Source organism: Tauraco erythrolophus, chromosome 9 (genome assembly GCF_009769465.1).
Source record: "Tauraco erythrolophus isolate bTauEry1 chromosome 9, bTauEry1.pri, whole genome shotgun sequence".
Taxonomy (NCBI): Eukaryota; Metazoa; Chordata; class Aves; order Musophagiformes; family Musophagidae; genus Tauraco; species Tauraco erythrolophus.
In genome coordinates this window covers 23,829,988-23,843,120 of record NC_141473.1, presented here as the reverse complement: position 1 = coordinate 23,843,120, position 13,133 = coordinate 23,829,988, and the positions used below count along the sequence as shown (strand labels likewise).

At 48.3% G+C, this 13,133-nt stretch overlaps 1 protein-coding gene across 1 annotated transcript in view; it reads left to right on the top strand.

The window, feature by feature from the left end:
• Positions 1 to 3,972, top strand: part of SYNPO2L (synaptopodin 2 like) — a 35,415-nt gene extending 31,443 nt beyond the window's left edge. The window contains exon 4 of the mRNA XM_086616690.1: positions 1,634 to 3,972. Coding sequence (XP_086472816.1) covers positions 1,634 to 3,972 — 2,339 coding nt within the window. The remainder of the gene's footprint in view (positions 1 to 1,633) is intronic.
• Positions 3,973 to 13,133: the final 9,161 nt, after the last annotated feature.

Sequence of the window (13,133 nt, the reverse complement as noted above, 5' to 3'; positions counted from 1 at the left end):
AAAACTAGTATCCTTCTTAGCTAAGCTCCCAGTCCCCCACTGCAGGTAACTGCCACATTAGCAGGTCCCCATTGAATGAATGCTCTGTGGTAAAATGGCCAGAGGTGAGAACCTGAGAGGACTGAGCTGCTTCCGTCCTCTCTTGAGCTAACACCATCCCCCAGCACTGCCTGCAGCTCTCCTCTCCTCCTCCTCTCCTCCTCTCTCCTCTCCTTCTCCTCCTCCTCTCCTCTCCTCTCCTCTCTTCTCCCTCTCTCTCTCCCTCTCCTCTCCTCTCCCTCTCCTCTCCTCTCCTCCTCCTCTCCTCTCCTCTCCTCTCCTCTCCTCTCCTCTCCTCTCCTCTCCTCTCCTCTCCTCTCCTCTCCTCTCCTCTCCTCTCCTCTCCTCTCCTCTCCTCTCCTCTCCTCTCCTCTCCCTTCTCTCCTTCTCCCTTCTATCCCTCTCCTCTTCAGCAGGACATAATTTTGTACCTCTTTCTTGAGAATGTCAGGGCTGGACAAGGTGCTACACAGTTTTTTGACAAATTATTAGATGCAGGCAGTAGATGGATGTTTCACCTGTACTATCATGCTGGGAAAAAGACAATGGGAGTAAGGAAAAGTCTGAAATGAAAGAAATCAGAAATTAGTCTATGGTTTAGGTGTTTTTTTTTCTGTGCAAGGTTAGTGCTGATTTCCGTTACTTGAACACTGATTCAAGGCATGTCCACGCTTTCCTTAGGGCAGCTGAGTTTGGTTTTACTATTGAATCTTATTCGCCCCCTGCTTTCCCTGCATGCAAGGTAGAGAACACAGTGTTCCTCCCTGGGGCTTTACTGACCGCTGGGCTGGCAGAGCACGTGGAAAATGATTATCCCACACTTTCATGCCAGTGTCTGAACAGGTGTTGGCTTTTCCAAGCAAGCCTGTCTAAGTAGATTTCTTGTGGCCTGGCAGATCAGTTGTGAGGGTCTGGGATTCTTGCTCAGGAGCAAATGCTCTTCTTTGCTGGGCACAAGGCACAGGCAAGGGACGACAGCAAGAGTGAAAACATGCCTCCTGCTGTTGCAGGGCTGCTGCAGAGAGCAGCATACAGCCCTACACACCATGCTGCTGCAAGACACACTGACTCTGCAGCTGGCACTGCAGGGCTCAGAGCAGGAGCAGCCCAGCTGTGCCTGCAGAGCACCTCTCCCGTTGCACACGTGCATGAGTGCTAACAGTGGCAGCGGCTGCTTCCCAAACTCCTCCATATGGTTGGAGGAAGGTCTACAAAAAGCAGAGCTCCACCTTCAGGGTGATAAATAAATGGTAAAAATTCTCAGCAACAAGGGTATGCACTGTAAAAACTCTGTGAGATACAGCTTGTGACTCTTGGCCACATGCTGCAGAAATAGGAAATCCCGGGTATGACCAGGAAACAGAGACTGGTCGTCAGATCTGTGGGGGCAGATCCCTTCCCACATCTGCATGGACTTCTATTGTGTTTGCAGGGAAAGAGAAAACCGCACCTGGTAGAAAAGAAAAAGAAGGGCAAGGGGTGACAGTGTGTTTCCTCCTATGGGCACTAGAATACCTGCAGCCATATCACTGTCCATCTTTGCCCACTCAGCCTTTTGCTGAGCTCTGAGCTTGCCTCTTTTTGCCTCCTGCAGAGCTCCACCGCCACGAGAGCATCCAAGAGAAGAACGTGAAAGAAGCCAAAACCAAGTGCAGAACCATTGCTTCCCTGCTGACAGATGCACCCAACCCCCACTCCAAGGGGGTGCTGATGTTCAAGAAGCGCAGGCAGAGGGCTAAGAAGTATACACTGGTAAGCTTTGGGAGTGTCGACGAAGACCGCTCTTACGAGGAAGAAGACGGAGTTTTTCCAACTAGTGAGTCTGAATTTGATGAGGAAGGTTTTTCTGATGCCCGAAGCCTAACTAATCACTCAGACTGGGACAACACTTACCTGGACATTGAAAAGTCCAAGTCTGACTCTGAACAGAAGGAAGAGAAGCAAAAAGGTTTGAGTGAGGTCTCAGGTAAAGGAGCACGATTATTTGAGCAGCAGAGGGAACGGGCTGGAAAGTACACAATTGAGAAAGTCCCGGCACAGAAGAGCCCCCAGCTTGCCCCCGCTGCCCAGCCGCAGCAGGGCACAGTGAACGGAGATATGCCTGTGCCACAGAAGGCAGACACTGTGCCCCTCAGCATCCACCTGGAAGGCATGCAAGTGCCCAGCAAGCAGCCAGCCACCCTCTCCACTCAGATTCTGGCTCCTCCTAGCCCCACTTTCTTCCTGCCTCCCCCAAGCACCCCTGATCCTTTCTCTGCAAGTTCAACGAGTATGTTCAACAGGTCTGCACGGCCCTTTACTCCTGGCTTTTCTGACCAACGCCCAGTAACATCCTCTGTCATCTTCAGGCCATCTGCACCCAAAAAAACTAGTGAAAGTCTGGGTGGGCAAAGCACGGTGGTTCCCCCTTTCTCACCTCTGGCTCCAGAAACACCTGCCAATGCACCAATGCCAACACATCGTGGTCAAGTCAGCTCCTCCACATCTCTCTATATTCCTGCACCAGGAAGGCCAACACCACCACTGCAGTCACAGCCAAAAGAGGGAGGATGTGCTCCAGAGACGAAGCCTTCTGTCAACACTGCCCGGACATCCACCACCTCTATCTTTCTGTCAACTCCCTCAAAGCCAGGAGGGGAGGTGGCCTCCACAGCATCCCAGCCACGTGTCCCTGGAACAGCTTCTTCTTCTTTGTATATTAGTCCAGCACCATCACAGCACTCGATAAGCAGTTCCCCCGTGCCAAAGCAGCCTTCTCCTGCCATCTCACCAGCAACGCCACGACCTCCTTCTGAGCCCTTAACCTCCAGGGAGCAGAGGATTGCCGTGCCTGCTCCCCGCACAGGCATCCTACAGGAGGCTCGCCGGCGGGGCAACAAGAAACCCATGTTCAGTAAGATTGAGGAGAAGAAGAAGAATTCACCCAACCCTGAGCTCCTGTCTCTGGTGCAGAACCTGGATGAGAAGCCGAAAGGTGACCACCCTGGGACAGGCTTTGAGTCTGGGCCTGAGGAGGACTTCCTCAGCTTGGGTGCTGAAGCCTGCAACTTCATGCAGTCCTCTGGCCGCAAGTTCAAGACCCCACCTCCAGTGGCTCCTAAGCCTCAGCAGCAAGACACTGGACTGGTAAATGGGATCCAGGACATGCCTCAGCTTAAAGGCAAGGGGGCAGAACTCTTTGCCAAACGTCAGAGCCGCATGGACAAATTTGTGGTGGAAACAACACGGAAGCCAGAGTCCAAGCCCAGGACCCCCTCTCCTTCCCCTTCTCTACCCTCGTCCTGGAAATATTCACCCAACATCCGGGCTCCCCCTCCAATAGCTTACAACCCAATGCATTCCCCTTTCTATCCCCTGGCAGCCAGCAAATCTCAGGCCAGCAAAGCAGAGAGCAAAGTGAAAAAGGCACCTGGCCAGAAATCAGGGATCAAGGTCATTGATTTAATGCGCCACCAGCCCTATCAATTGAAGTCAGCCATGTTCTGTTTTGGGGATCCTCCAAACCCCAGCATTCAGGAGTCTCCTGGTCAGCCAGCCCCACAGGCTAGCTCGTCCTTCACGGCAGCCAAGCAGGTCCCTGTGAAAACAGTCAAGACCCAGGAGATCCGTCGCTTCTCCACTCCAGCTCCTATGCCAGCCTCGAGCAGCCTGGCACCCACCGTGCTTGTGCCCCGCTCAGCCACCACGTTGGACGAGCCAGTGTGGAGAACAGAAATGGCCTCTTCTGCCCCCACTACACCGGCCCCCTTCCAGGTGGAGCTCAGCCAGTCCCCTAAGCCGTACCAGAGCTCCCCAGAGCCTGGTCAGGTGGGCCAGGGTCCTTCCCCAAACCCAGCCTCGGCCCCTCGGTTTCAGGTGGCTAGGCCTAAGTTCTCGGCAGCGAGAACAGGGATGCAGGCCAATGTGTGGCGGCCGAGCTTTGGCCACCACTGAGGCAGGCACCCCTCCCATCCCACTCATGGCCCCACGGAGATAGTGCTTGTTTTGTCTTTCATGTCAGCTCAGTACATTGGGATGAGTGACACAAAACGAAGAAAAGAGAGAAAAAAAATTACTCCCCTTCTGCACCACCCTCTCCCCCAGCCTCCCCTTGGTCTCAGACGGGCAGCTTCATGGCTGCAGCAGAAGGAAGAATGTGGAGAGGGCACATGCATGGGTACACAGAGACTGAGAACTTGCATGCAGCAGCAAAACCCACCTCTGGAGGGGTTGAATGGCAGGGGTTGTCTCATGTGAGGACGTGTAGGCAGTACTGCTTTTCCTTTCCCAAGGGCTTTGGAGTCACCCCTGAATGGAAGAAGATTGGGGCAAGAGGTTTCTAGGAAGAAAGGGTCATTGGTAGGATTACAGGAAGCCCCAGCTTCCCCATTAGACTGGTTTTCTCTGAGCCTGTTGGTCTGTGCACACGCACCTGAGTGTGCACACACACATGCACACAGCAACACTCAGCAGGGAGTGAAAGTAGAAATGGGGCTTCTCCTGGGATGCTTCTCCCAGACTCGTCTCCGGAGACGCATGGGAAAGGAGGCAAGAGAGCAGAGTGCATGGGGGTGTTTGCACATACATGCATGGGCAGTGCCCCCTGTGCAGCAGGGCAGCCATGTGTGCCCGTTCCTCTAGTCACCAAGTGGCAAAAGGGACAGTCATCCTAGCTGGTGCTAAACTGGCTATCAGGTCTGGGAGCAGTTTGCCAAAGAGGGGCGTTGAATGGACTTGGCGATGCTATTACAAGCTGGAGGAACTGCAGAAGGAAGTATCAGCTTTTGAGGATACACAAAGTCAAAGCTAAGATCAGGCAGTGGCTGGTTGGTGCAAGGAAGGCCCTGCAGCATTAGTCTCACTGGAACAGGATACAGATGCTGTAAGTACAAAGGAGGATTGCGTGGGAGAGGGTACAGTTGGCTTTAAAAGGAGGCAGGATTGAATATGCCTTTGTGCATCATTTTGTTTAGTTTAGGACAGAATTGTGGCTAGATTGAAAATGGGTCATGACATAAAACTTGCTGAAAACTCTGTGATGAACTGAAAAACAGAGCCCCTTTACAGATGCTCTCAGTATAGAAGTGGAGGACAGGGAAACAGAAAGTCACAAGTAGAATTTCATGCTAAATGATTTAAGTGTCCTTGGAGTCTATTCGGTATGAACTGAAGTGCTCTGAGAGTCCCAGAGGATCCGCACTCACGCACACATACAGAGCTCAGTTTGCTGGCAATGCTGGGGAAACAAGGCTGGTTATTCATTGAATGTCCCGGGCTAGCCTCAGACTTAATCCCTACACTGAAGTCATACCAGAAGAAAGCATTCCCTTTCCCGAGGAAGAATTCAGCATATTAGTAGGGACTGTGCATGTATGCGTGCATGTCATCTGTGCTCTGGTTTGCACACACCCTTGCCATTTACTTTCCATCTGTGCTCCCCTTTTTGCAGCAGCCACATTTACAGTGTGACCCCACACGTACACCAAGAAAGCATTGCTCCTGAAGCACTGGCTCCCAAACACAGCAGATGCCCCAGCTGCAGGGAAGGGGCTTGCCACCTCTTCCTGGGCAGCGGTTTCCCAGCCTTTTGCTAGACCCTCAGGAAGGAGTACTGGAGGCAGGATGAGGGTCTCATAGCCCTGCTTGAGACATATCTCCAACTCATTAGACTTGCTCCTCTCCTTCAAGCAGAAGCCATCTTCTGACTGGACTGAGCACAAATTTTGGATGTACAAAACTGTAGTTTCTGTGGAGAAAAAAGAAGTGCAAATAGGGCTGATGCCAAGTTTCTAAGCAGTGCAGCTAGTGTGTTTTCACACTAAGTCCAAGCACAGCTGGAGCTTACGATATGTAGCTCTTTTCAAGAAAGCTTGGGGCTCTACCTTTGCTTGGAGGCTCTAAGGTGCTTCTCTGTGAGCACCTGTAGATTTTGCATGTGTGCTCTCCCATGAAGAAAAAGAGGACTGGAGAAGCTAGCTAGCAGCTCTAGTCCCAGACAAGCTTGGGAGGGAGAGAATAAGAAAAAAGGAAAAGTAATACACAATCCTGTCTTTGAATCCTTCATGCTCTGGCTGGACCTGTTCTACAGGCCTATGTTTGCAGTGCACATTCCTGAGAGCCTTGAAATATAGGATGAGCATGCTGTGGAGGGAGGAGGACAGCACTTACACCTCACTTGGCAGACTATCAGCCATGGGAAAGGACGGAGATAAAACCTTTGGGAATGCCTAGAGTTAATGAGCAAAGGACTGGCTGAGCCAGAAGAGATGCTGCACCTAGTTGTATGACATAGGAGCAGTCTCAACTGATGAGGCGATTGTACATGTTCCTGGAAAGCTCCAGAAGGGAGGTCTTAGGACAAGTCATCACTACAGAGTTAATTCAGATCACCAGAGTCCACTTAGCTCTAGTGAAGGTGAGCACCCATGCTTCAAAACCTAACTTGAACGATTACTTTCTTACTCATCCTATGCTGCGTTGCATTGCCAGCGTTTCCGGAAGAAAAATCCTGTGTGCTGTAGCAAGCTGAATCTCTGTGATTCTTCCCAAACATGGAAGGAGGAGTCTTCTATTTCACTAGGAAAGCTCTGGGAAGGAACTAAAAGACTAGCAGTGCTCTAAAAGCTTTGTCTCTAGTCTCCTTATGGAGTACTGTCTGTCATTGGATAGTGGTTTTAGCCACTAGCCTTAGACAGACGAGCTAGCCCAGGTTGAAAGTATCACTGAACTCAGGTGTAGACAGGGGTTGTGTGGACCAGAGAAAGCGTGCTCAAGATAATTCTGCAGTGGAGAAATAACCTCAGAAAGTCTGAATCTTACTCCAGTGTCCCTTTCCCTCAAGCCCCTAAAGTGCTCTGAGGGCCTGAGTGTCTTGGGAAATTCATTTTGCCATGGGAAAAAAGAGAGGTCTGGCCTTAGCATGTAAGGAAGTTTGCATGTGGTTAGTATTTCAGTGGTCCCACTCCAGATTTCTGGGAGACACTGATGCAAGCTAAGGAGTGATGGCCAAACACTGTTGAGGGGTAGATGTCAGGACCCACGTGAGTGGAGTAACTGCATTTGGTCCATCATTTCTGATAAAGTAATGGGCAAGAGATGAAAAAAACTTAGGTCCGATTGGAGAATGAATATTAAAGATCAAGCAAGGAAAAGAACCAGTAGGCTGGGGATCTTGCATTTCACTTCTAACATCCTTGGTTCAAAGCCATGTTTAGAAGCAAAGCCAAAGTGTTTTGATGGATCTCAGCCCCTCCCAATCTTTTCTGGATCCTAAGCTGACACAGGACTTGGATCTGCAGAAGCAGAGGGTGTTGCAGATGAGGTCTACAGTGCTTGTGAAGTATCCCAAATAAGGCCTGTGGCTGAAAGTAGTGTGAGACAAGAAGTAATACTGAGATATATCTGCTAAGCTATAAGGAAGAAACCTGCACTACTGGCTTCAAGCGGCTCTGCTAGTGTCTGCTCATGAAAATACTGTGGCTGGCCTGTTAGCAAGGTCACAGGTGAGGTTACGAGGAATAGTTTTCGACTATATAAGCTTGTCTTGAGCCTCTCCAAATTTCTTATTCCTCAGCTGTTGAACAAGCACAGACATAAACAGTTGTTTGACACGTTTTAGCTCCCACCTGCTAAATTATAAGCTGCAGTGGTAGGCCAAACCCCAGTGTCCCCTTGTTAAGCATTTGAAGATGTCTGCATGGGCTCTGATTTAAAACTGCCTGTCATCCCTCCTCTCTAGCATGCTGCAGGTTACACATTGCCACTATGGCAATTCTAGGGGGTTATCTTTGCTTCAGAAGTATCAGTCCTTTCCCTCTGAATAGATGGGAACACTTCCCAGAGAACTTCAAGATCCTGCAGCAGCTGAGATGAAGAATCTTGCAAGAGACTGGTATGATGAGGAGTCACTGATTGTCAGACATGAGCACAATGCAAGTGAGGGTTGTCCCTCAGAAAGAATATGCTCCCTTTCTGCTATAATATCCTGCATTCTCTTCCAGTCTCTCTTCCTATAAGAGACTTGTCAGTGCTCTGAAAATGGGAGCCCAGCAAAAGTGTTCTGCCTGGTGGAAGATGTGACCCCAGAGAGAGAACAGAGTTGGCATCTTTGTTTATGGAAATACTTTTTTTCCTTTTCTGTGGTGTTTTTTTTTTTTCCAATTTACAGTCACTTTCTATTTGTTTGTGCAGAAGAATAAACTTGTGATATGCACTTTACATGTGGCATTTTGTCAATTTCTTTGCTTGGCACTGAGAAGTAACTGCTATGTGTACAGCACATGTGCAGTTAGCACTACCAACAAACTGCTAAGGCCAAGAGAATATAAGGAGTCCAAAAAAAGATGGGATGTCTCAGCAATAAAAACACCAAAGGTGGACTTAAAACCCCTATACATTAAAAAAGCCCCATGAGAGCAAAAACTTAACTGAGATCCAAAACTTCGGTGCTACAGGCTATAAAACACTCGCTCACTGACAGGAGGAAGAAATTTCTCATGGGCCAGGCCTGCCCCAGCCCTGCCTCTCAGCCTGCTCTGACCTAAACCCAATCCTCTACTTGTAAATCTGGTATCAAGGCAAGTTTGTCAGCTCTGGTAAATCCAAATATAAACTCACATTGAATGATTCAACTTAATATTAACCAAGAGATCAGAAAACCGAATCAGTCAGAAAATCAAATATATCCCATTGTATCCTCAGGATCCAAGCCTAATCCTAACGTTAACCCTAACCCAATTCATGTTAAAGTCTACTCAGTTTCTGGGTCCTATGGGGTCCATTGTGCTCAGTTTAGGGACAACTGTTAGCAGGTTGCCTTTCCCAGACATACGTCACTCGCAGACAGTGATTCCTGAGCACTGCAGGAAACGAGGGTCAGCTGTAGAATTGGACTGCAGACTCTGGACGCTTGTGCAGGTATCATTTTGTGGATGTTTTTCAGATTAATTACAAGAAGGGGTCCCTTATGCAGTGGTCTAGAGGTGGGTCTTGGGACTATCCAGCACATTTCTGATTGATTTGCGAACAGGAAACACACAAAGGGGCAGTGATGTTTGCTGGTGCCACACCTGAGCTTCTGACCAACCAGAAGCACAGCTCCCAAAGAAATAAGTCTACAGATGCACAGGCTGCAGATTAGGACTGCATCTTGTTTTGCTTAATAAAGCTGACATAGTAGGATTATGAGCTACTCCAGATGGTTTGACACATTGCAGGACAGTTGCTGTGTCCAGGGCTCTGATTAAATTCCCTGTTAACCTCTATAACCTTCTCGAGTGAGAGTCATTTCTTCTCACAGCAGATCACGTCAGAACGAGCCAGGCAAACAGCCTTTCAAAGGTGGAACAGGAGCCAGCCCTGAGGTTACTGGTCCAAAGCAAAGCCAACGGATTACTGAACAGCTATGCAACAGGCTAGGGATGAGCTTGGACTTCAATGTGCCACTCAGATGGTAGTTTAAAACCAGAAAATAACACGGGGACTAGTGATGATATCTACTCCCAAACAATCATACCCGATGGAAGGATGGAAGGAGAAGTGCCCAGCAAAGAGCACAGCAGGGCAAGTATTGGCACGAAGTAAGAATAAGAGTATTCCCAGGCAGGACAGACCTATAGCTTCAACGGCCACTAGATGTTGCCCCTGTTCTTCTTCAAGTTACCTGGGGTTTTGGCATTTGCCTGATGTGTTAAGCCCAGCAGGTTTAAAATCTTAGGAAATCCTTTCTTCCTAATCTGTCCTCTTTTGGCGTTCACATATGGTGTTGCTCAGTCCCACATACCAGAGGAGAAGGCCAGCCTCATACCAGGGAATTTTGGCAGCAAAGAGGTTTGCTGCAACTTGGAGGGTATTCCTGAGTGGTAGCACACGGGCATGCAGGCAAACAGGCTGCCCAGCAAGAAAAATGCCATGGGCACGCCACCTATTTCAACACACACTGCAGCTCTGTGATCAAATCCTACATATTTCTGTCCCAGTCTTACATCTCATCATGCATTAAGCCCACTTAGTGGCAGGAGGCAGCCTGGCATTAACTGTTCTTCCTGTTGTGGTGCTACGAACTACTGACAAGTCTTCCTGGTGTCTGTAAAAGTGGAAGAGATTAAGCATATATGAAATATCTTAAAATAACAAATACTAGAAATAAAAAACACCCCAAAAAAGCCAAATCAAGAGTTTTGCAACTTTTTTCAGAACAGATTGAATCATGTTGAAATCCACTGCTTATGAGTACTTTCAGCACAGGTCAATCCTTGGCTCCAGGGAAAAAGGGGAGCAGGGTCAAGGTTTAATTCTCTATTTTTGGAAAATTAAAATGGTGAAGGCTATTTGCCAGACTGACATTGTTTGCCACACTTGTACATGATCAAAATGTGCTCAGGAGACAGCTCTGCTGACGACGCCTGTCTTAGCTACTGCTTATGTCCATCTAGCACTGTGTAACAAGGCAGATCTCATCTGCTGCTCTCAAAATGATTTTGCGGATATCAACAATTTGAAGTTAGACCATTTGAAATCAGGTGCACAAGAATTCAGTGCAAAAATAAATTAATTTTGAAGATACGAGTCAGAGAAAGCAAAGCTTTGTGCAGGCTTCTCCTAAGGTCACTTAAGCAAAGGGTATATTTGGAAAGAGGGAGGTGGTCACACTGAGATACTGACTTGTCCTTGTATGATTAAAAACTCCTCCCTGAAGTGCTGAAATGCCCTACAGGCAGCGCGTGTACTACCCCGCTGACCTAAGTGGAAACTCCACGTACTCAAGTAAAGATTGAATTAAGCCACCAAACCTCATGACACTGCAGGTAAATCCTGCCCCCCTCGCCCAAATCAAAACTAAACCAGCACATCAAGCAAGGCTTGTAATGATTTAAAACCTTGAGCACTGAGTAGCATGAGTGGGTAATATAACAGTAAGAGCCCTACGTAACTTTTATCTACGCTGTGTTCATTGTATTACTTATGGCAGAGATACCATATTAGGACAATATTCCCAACAGAAAAAGTCACCGAGCTGCTGAACCTGGTGCTATGGCAGGTCACAAGTGAAGTCTCTGCTAGACCTGCCATTCACATTTCTAGACTAGTGAACCAGACATTTCTATCTCTCAGGAGAAACTGTGCATAGAGAGGAGAATGGAGCAGGATTCAGTTCTCAGCCTGGTAACTGGAAATGGAGACATATAATTTTATTTGAAGGTAGAGTAGGAGGTGAGAATCTTGGTTAAAGATGTGCCTTGGTGCATAAGTGTCAGACGCAAGACTGCTTTATCCAAATCACCCTATAAGTCCTGGTGCCACACTAATAGGATAAACCCTCTCTTAGATTCCTTCTGGGTTCAAGGCTCAGGCTGTGTGCAGTACACTCCAGCTGCACTCTGAGGTCCTGTGTCTCACCTGGTGTATATATATATGCACTTGCAGATGAAAATAATCTCTAGAGGGTCAGGGTTGCAACAACAGAACAGGACTTCACATAGCACTGAATGAGGGCTATGGATCATCTTTCAAAGTGGAGGTGGCCAAGATCTCTTCAGAATTTGGGCCTGACAACAGCACTGGAAAACCTGGACAAGAGGCTGGTCTAAACCTTGGATTGTGTTACTGGAGTTTCTGAGGAATCTGATAATTGGTCTAGGAACCTAAATACCACCAGCATCTAGGCAATAAAGGTATCTCCTCATTTGATCATTTCAGCTGCCAGATAGTATTTCTGAGCCCTGGATAAAGACCCTGCCCTGTACTCTCTACTTCTAGCTTCCTTTCCTTCATACGCCTGCTAAATCTGTCTCGTTTCCAGTTCCTCACCAGCCTGCGTACTTCTCGCACAAGACCTTGACTTAGTGTACAAATGCTTTGTTCCCATCACACCACAGTTCCCATCAGTCCTTGAAGCTGGACTTCAAGGTCCTTGGCCTTGCCCCTAACTCTGCTTGCCTCTTGCCCTTTGGGCTGGGGATCCACAGAAGAGGAGTCTTGTCTCCTGGAGTGGGCTCACCCTGAATTGCTGTCAGTGTCTTGTTGCTGGTCCTAATTGCTGGGCATGCCTGTCCATATCCTGATTGAGATCCTCACACACCATGCTAGACATGTCTTCTCTTCATCTCCTTGCTCCTTCCGTAGTCTCTCTTGAGGTTTATAAGAGGGGTCACATCTGTTTCCTGCTCACCTCCAATTACCAGCTAGCCATGAGGCACGCTCCTCCCTTCCAGTCTGCTCAGATCCTCTCTCCTTGCAGCTGCCTGGAGGAGCAGCTGTGGACCCCTGGGGTGGGAGGAAGCAGAGGAGCAACACATCATGCTTGTGTCAGAGAAGAGCAACCACATACTTCCCTGCTACATGGTCTTTTGGAGCTACACCATGCCTCAAAATCCAGCAGGTTTCCATATGATATCCATCTGGCACAAACTGTTCCCCTAAGGTGTAATTTGTGCTCAGGAAGGCACAGGAGATGACTAGAGAAATAATATAGCAGCTATAAATTGGTCTGAAAACAGTTGCTGGAAACAAGTAGAAAGGAGACAGAGTTTAACATCACTCTGGTGACTGCAAGAAGGTGCCATATAGCGGTTTCTCACCCCATAATATAAATCGCATTAATTTCTTGGATGATTATCAAAATGGAGCTAGAAACTTTTTAAAATTAAGAGGTAACTGTACCTCATGCCTTTGGGAAAGGAGAGGCAAAGGGCTGCCGAGTCTAAGCAATATAGCAGCATATTGCGTCTGTTCTCACAATGCCCCCATACCCTTCACGGTGTCACTTTGTGACAGGGAGTAGCTCCCTTGATAAATAGGGTTTATAATGCAGGGAACTTGAACAGGAGAGCAGTATCTCAAAGAACACAGCTGGACTTCATAGCAAGCACTAGGCACTCTGGGCAAATGCCCAGCATGGTGCTAAATCAATCCAAGAGAAGTAAATGTGGTGAGAAAATACTTCTCTTTGTACAACCTGCAGTGAGCAGGGCTTGGCCAACACATGAGACCCGCTCCTCTGTGGCCACCTGCACTTGTGCAGAGTGGATGTGAAGTGTGGACAGATGGTCAGTTGTGACAGTAGTATTTGACACCCTCCAGCTTTGTGCAGATGTAAATGCCTTCGCCAGACGTGA